This window comes from Alexandromys fortis, unplaced genomic scaffold, assembly GCF_014885135.2.
Source record: "Alexandromys fortis isolate MF-2015 unplaced genomic scaffold, M_Fortis_MF-2015_v1.1 scaffold_442, whole genome shotgun sequence".
Lineage (NCBI taxonomy): Eukaryota > Metazoa > Chordata > Mammalia > Rodentia > Cricetidae > Alexandromys > Alexandromys fortis.
In genome coordinates, this window is record NW_026068312.1 from 248,414 (window position 1) to 255,269 (window position 6,856).

General features: G+C 42.1%; 1 protein-coding gene across 3 annotated transcripts in view; it reads left to right on the top strand.

The window, feature by feature from the left end:
- Positions 1 to 6,230, top strand: part of Ints6l (integrator complex subunit 6 like) — a 53,873-nt gene extending 47,643 nt beyond the window's left edge. For all 3 annotated transcript variants that reach the window (XM_050132682.1, XM_050132683.1, XM_050132684.1), the window contains 5 exons: positions 380 to 522; positions 894 to 1,128; positions 2,974 to 3,348; positions 4,779 to 4,872; positions 5,275 to 6,230. In XM_050132682.1, coding sequence (XP_049988639.1) covers positions 380 to 522; positions 894 to 1,128; positions 2,974 to 3,348; positions 4,779 to 4,872; positions 5,275 to 5,383 — 956 coding nt within the window. In that variant the 3' untranslated portion in view covers positions 5,384 to 6,230. The remainder of the gene's footprint in view (positions 1 to 379; positions 523 to 893; positions 1,129 to 2,973; positions 3,349 to 4,778; positions 4,873 to 5,274) is intronic.
- The last annotated feature ends 626 nt before the right edge of the window (positions 6,231 to 6,856 follow it).

Below are 6,856 nucleotides of genomic sequence, written 5' to 3' on the forward strand. Positions count from 1 at the left end.
TGAATCTTTTTATAGAAAACAGAGAACACTAGAACACCATGGAGCCTCAGTGCTTCAGAGTGCAGAATGTCCACAGGGTTTTGAACTCAGATGATGGCATGCGCAAGGCCAGCCATTTTTATGCGGTGTTGGGAAGTAAACGAGTTTCTAGTCCTTGTGAAGTGAGCCCATAGGCAGTATAGTGACTGTAGAACACTGGCTGGTATAAATGACGATGATGCTAGATCCTACAGGTGGTGGTAGATCCCGGGATACTAGATTGGAGATTTCAGACGATAATGCTAAACTACACATTGCTGAACCAGCTATGACAATGTCCTTACAAAAGGACCATATATTTCAGCTCTAAGTATTAGTTTTTCTGATGCTGATTTTGCAGATTCACTTCATAGTGTCCCAGTTGCACAAATGGGCAACTATCAGGAGTATCTAAAGATGCTGGCTTCACCACTCCGAGAGATTGATCCGGATCAACCAAAAAGACTGCATACTTTCGGCAATCCATTTAAGCAAGATAAGAAGGTAGTATACCCATTTCTGTGTCTGTGATACTTTCACTGTAACGCTATCCTTGTTAGCCAGATGTATACAAATCCTGGCTAAAAATGACATCAGGACCTATGTGTAGATGGATCTCGCTTGTTTCCCATAATGATACTGTTGACTGTTCTGGAACATAGTAAAAGAGTAAAATGAGGCATTGGTGGGAAGCCCCCTGACTTATGCTGAGGCAGACTCTTTGAAGGTGGCATCCCAGGCCTACATGGCTTTTTCCATGAGTTGTGTGACTGTACCCAGTTGTGTTAGTTGAATACAATAATAACTGTCATTTGTTGAGTACATAGTAGGCCTTGGTGTTTTGAATGAAATATGTTCATTGATTTTTTTTTAAGGGAATGATGATTGATGAAGCAGATGAGTTTGTGGTAGGGCCACAAAACAAAGTGAAGCGTCCGGGAGAGCCCAACAGTCCTATATCATCTAAGAGAAGGCGGAGCATGCCCCTGCTGTTGAGGAAACCACAAACACCTCCTCTTGTCACCAACCATCTGGGCGGAAGGGGACTACTCTCAACCTCATGGTTCCCATCTTGTCCAACCTTCCTCAAACCCACCCTTGTACATCCAGGTACAGAGTAGTGGTTGTTTTTCCTTTGTCTGTCTTCCTGGGTTCCTTTTTTGTTGTTGATTAAGTAAACCATAATTAGAGCATCTGTGGTAGGCACAACAGGCCTTCCAGGACACAGAGACCCTGACTCAGTGGTCTTAGCCATATGAATGGAGGAAGAAGATGAATAATTATAGTAATTAACAAGTGGTATTAATGTCATAATTGGTGATTAATACATGTTGGTACAAAAATGTGGAGTTCTAAGCGTGCCTGCTGTAACCATTTGGATCAACTTCAAAAGATAGGAAGATAAACTAAGTGTCTAAGTAGGTTCACTATTAAGAGCTCTCTGTGATGTTGCCCCCTATTCATGACTGAACTGGTAAATCTGGAGTCTCTCTCCTTGACCCCCCTGAAACAATTCTCAAGATCACTCGTGTTTTCCGTGCATTGCCTTTCCCTCTCGGTTGTTTTGGACTCAGTTGCTCATGCCCTCCTCTATTTCTATTTGAACAACTCCTAATATTCACACCTCTAGACTACAGTTCAGTTCGTTCCTCTGCTCTCAAGCCTGTATGTAACCACAGACAGTGTCTAACAGACAGTAATGTTTGATGTCGTACAAGTAAACGCCTGATTTGCATCTCCCTAGAGGAGCTCTGCTGGCATCCTTCTGCATGGCAGTTAGTGAAGTTATCCCTCGCTCTACTGGAAAAGCTATGTCAGCTTTAAGGATTTGTAGGGTTAAAAAAGATCTGAGTATCACGTACTCTCATGCTGGCACCTGGACATACGGCCATTAACAGGGTGAGGTAATCTGACATTCAATTCAATTCCTGCTTCTTACTATTTTTCTCCATTCCTTCACTCCATGCTTCCATGAAGTTTTACCAAGTTTCTCTTCTTAGATGGCCTCTCTGCATCTACTTCTTATTTAGTTCCTACCCATCTTCTCTCCCAATCTGAAGTCCGAGTGAAGATGTCAACAGATAAATACAAGCATGCCACATCCATACAGAAAATGCATCCTTCGTATTTCTGAACCTTCAAGATACAGCCTGACTCCTCACCCTGGTCCACAACAGCTCCACATAGCCTGACACCACCGTCCTCTCTTACCTCCAGTTCCAGAGCTTCACTCTGCTGCCCTTGGCTTACTCCTGCCCTAGCTACAACATGGAATCCTTCCAGAAGATCTTGCCACCACCTGGCAGCCCTCTCTCGTGCCCTATTTCTGTCTTTCCTCAAATGAAAGCAGTTTTGAGGGTGCCGTGGCTCATTCTTAGTTCCTCTCCGATGGCCCCGTGGCACTGTAGGTTCTGTAAGGGCAGGCAGGGTCAGTTCCTTTGTTTCTTGTTCATGGCAGATTCTCAGCTGCTGCCCTGGTGCCTGGCACAGCGGAAGATAAGCAAATGGCATAGAAGAGTTGGCCTGAGAACGGAAAAATAATTACTCTGCCGTCGAAAGGGAAACGGGTAGAATCATCTACAGATAGGCAGTTGCTTAGCCGATGAGGGCAGAGAATTTGTTCTGTCCTAGTAGGCATCTCTGTTTTCTCAGAATATTTGCTTTACCCAGGAAGTGTATGGTATGCACAATTAATAGGGCTTCAAACTCAGGAAAGGGTAGCAGTTTATATGTGACTTTGAAGTGTACAGGTTGACATTAAGCCCTGAGCGCCAGGGACCTGTGAGTGCTTAGTGTCTTGATTTCTGTGTGCATTCATAGTGGGAAGAGTCTCAGAGTGCCGTCTGCTCTGTCCTCCTCATCATTTCCTTGAAGCTGAGGATCATGGAGGTGTACCTGTGGGATTGATACGATGTGCTCACTTCACAGCTCAACTTCTTAATTTTTGCTTTCCAGATGCCGCTATCATTCATGATCTCCATGAAGAGAAGATGGAAAATGGGCAAAGCGCAGCTGATGGCTTCTTATTAAAATCTGCTCCGGGAGAGTTTATGAATGTGGCAGAAGATGGCCTTATATCCAACCAATTGGATTCACTGTCTGATGACTTTACTGGTCTCAGGAAAGACGGATTCATTCACAAACCTAGTAACCATTTATTCCTAGGAGGAGACAAAAGCTGCGGTCTTTCTGTAGATGACAGAAAAATCGCCATGGCGTCTGCTTTGGAAACTGTGCCAAATTCAATGCAAATCACTCCTGCGATGGCACAAGGCATCAATGCCGACATCAAGCACCAGCTGATGAAGGAAGTTCGAAAGTTCGGACGGAGTAAGTAGCGATGGAATATCTCTAAGAAATGCAATGGGAGAATCCCTCTTGTATCATTCTCGAGAGATTTCTACTGTTGGTTTTGAGACAGGCTCTCATACAGCTCAGGCTGGCCTCGAACTCTCTACGTGGTCCAGACCGCTGATATTGCCTGATCTCCCTGTCTCTAACTCACTCTATAGTGCTCACACTACAGGAATGTGCTGCCACAGTCAATTAAGGCGCCACTAAGGATTGGACCCAGAGTCTCATGCTTGTTAGGCAGGCGGTCTACCAACTGAGCTCTACCCTAAGTCCCAGAGTAGAGTCTGGCCATTCAATTTTTGGTCAGTCTTGTTTTCACATGACTTAAAGTGATTCTTCTGGCCTTAACTTATAGTGGTTTCATTTTGCTGCTTTAACAAGTTACCAGACGCCCATCGCTTCAGACAGTACAAGCTGATTACTTCACAGCTCTGCAATTCAGACTATTTTTCCCTGGACTAAAGTGAAGGCAAGCTGGCAGGCCAGTGCTGCTTCTCGGGGATAAAGGCAGAGTCTGTTTCCTTGCCTTTTCTGGCTTCTGCAGGCTGGCTGCATTTGCTGGGCCCATGGTCCCTTCCTGCATCAACTCAGCAGCAGAATACTTTTTTCCTTTGGTGTCCACTTCTGTTCTTAATGTCTTTTCTCTCTGACCTTTAAGATTCCATTTGTTAGCCAGGTTGTGGTGGCATATACCTTTAATCCTAGCACTGGGAAGATAGAGGCAGACAGATCTCTGAGTTCTGAGTTCGAGGCCAGAGAGAGTTCCAGTACAGCCAGGACTACACAAAGAAACCCTATCTTTAAAAAAAAAAGGAAGGAAAAAATTATAATTTTAGATTAATCTTTGAGATCTGTATACAATATATTTTGATCATATTCATCCCCAACTCCTCTCTTCTAGATCCACCCACCTCCCACCCTCTCAACTTCCTCTCCTCTATTTTTAGTAACTGGTTGAATCTACCATGCACTCCTGGGTGCAAGGTCATTCACTACCATGGGCAATACTCTCAAACAAATTGATTCTCCCTCTTCCAGAAGCAATCAAATGTCTGTACTATTCCATCTTAAAAGGATATTACGGCTACATTGAACCCTTGTGCATAAACCGGGACAAACGCAATATCCATAATCTAATACCATCATCATATAAAGCATATATGGAAATAAATTCATAGGCTTCATGGGTTAGGGCAGTTTGGGGCAACCAGTGTTCAGTGGACCTCATTTGAATACTGTTTATAAGAATTTCTCTCATGAATGTATGTAGACATTTTTATTTTAGTGTTTAACATACCAGCTGTGCTTATGACTTTCTACCTATGAGGAATGATTTCTGAGGATGCATGATTGAATTTTATTTCTCATTCATATTTTTATAATACTGAATTTTGTAATATCACCAGAGTATGAAAGGATTTTCATTTTGCTTGAAGAAGTGCAGGGACCTCTGGAGACGAAGAAACAGTTTGTTGAGTTCACCATCAAGGAAGCTGCAAGGTGGGTATAAATGAAACTTCTAAAGGTTTTCTAATTGTTTTGGGTATTGTTTTTCTTTTCTTTTGTTTACTTTACTTGTAGGATCCAAGGAAAGACAAAGAGGGGGATAGGCTCTGCCTTAATCTGTGAAAGAAAACACTTGTCCCCACTCAGAGTTAAAGCTGCTTCCTACCTTGTTCAGATGGAAAGACCAGAGTCCTGATTCATGGTTCCTAGCTAGTGTGTGTGTGTGTGTGTGTGTGTGTGTGTGTGTGTGTGTGTGTGTTAGAATGGCCCTCACATTTGCTAAGCCATACATTTGCATGAGGGTGACTTACACTCCCTTTGGCTTGCATGCTACACAGCACTCTGCACGCTGTCAAGTCTTCTATGATGGTCAATAATATTTCTTTTTATTTTCAGGTTTAAAAGAAGAGTCTTAATTCAGTACCTTGAGAAGGTACTAGAAAAAATAGATTCCCATCCCCTTCTTAACAATGTGAATCACATCAACAGCAGATCATCATGTTAATACCAAGACAAGTGAGGAAAAAGAAACGCCTTTTCTGTGCTGTAGGCTGGAATGGGACCTTCCTGAAGCCCTCTAGAATGTTTGAGTGAAGGGAATGAATGACCTAACTCAGGCTAAGAAAAGCGCTTGACTAGAGCTTTTAATGGTTATCTGGAAGTAAAAGCTGGGCTTCTGCCTTAAGAGTTATAATCGAAAGTATTTTTTTATTTCATTGTTTATTTTTCCAGTTAGGAAAAGTGATGTGAAATCCCACAGCACTGCTGCTCCTCCTACAGCTAATAGAGTTCTCTCATTGGAGCGTTACCATTCCAGATGTTTTCTGAGTGGGCAGGGGCCACCCGCAAGGAGAGCACTGCCTAGCGTCCTCGTTGTGTCCAGTAGAACAAGTAGGTGTGTAGAATCAAAGTGGTCATCATGTGCTCAACAGAATTTTCCACAATTTCTAGCTGTGCCTTTTAAACCATGTAATATTCAGGATAGTTGGAATCAAAGAGTAAAAAGCTGCTATTTAGGTAACTTATTTGTCTCTGGGAAGGGGCAGGGAGAGTAACCAAGCAATCTACCTCCAGTGCTCTTCCATTGTGTCTAGAAAGATTGCAGAGTGCACCTGAGGCTGCACTGACCTCTGACACTTGTTCTTGCATGTGACAACAGAAAGTCTTCAGGTAGACTTGGACATTTTGTGCTTTGGAAGCACTAAAAGGAAAATAATATGTATATTTTCTTTGATGTTTATATAAAAATTTATATGGAGCAGTATTGTTGCTTTTATTTGTAAAAATGTAAGTGATCAAAGAGATTTTCACTTTGCATATATGAAATAAAATCCTTTTATTGATTTTCAAAAGTTTATTGGTAATACATTTCTAGTATGTCTCTTGTCATGGCATTCCTTTTAGAAAAACAATTGTACATTATTGTAGTTAGAATTTTCTCTGGTACGCCAACCAGCTCCCAAATAAAGAGATAGAGACTCATTAATTATGAATGCTCAGCCTTAGCTTAGGCTTATCCCACTAGCTCTTTTAACTTAGTTTAATCTGTTTCTATTCATCTACATTTTGCCTCGGGCCTTTTTACCGTTCTTTCATTATGTATGACCCAATTTTCTGCTTCCTCCAAGTCTAGCATTGGTTCCTGGCATTTCCCTGGTGTCTCTTTTTATTTCTTCCTTTATGCCCTAAATTCCTCCTCCTACTTACTTTCCCTGCCCAGAAGTCCCACTTATACCTTCTCCCTCGCTATTGCCTAATCAGCTTTTTATTAGACCAATCAGGTGTCTTAGGCAATTAAGGTAAAACAGCAACACATTTTTTTACATAGCTAAACAAATGCAACATATCTTTGCATACTTAAACAAATATTCCACAACACACTATCAAACAAATTAACATGTTAACAAGAGGGCCCATAAGATGGCTTAGCAGTAAAGGCTCTTGCCACCAAGCTTGGTCACCCAAATTTGATCCCTAG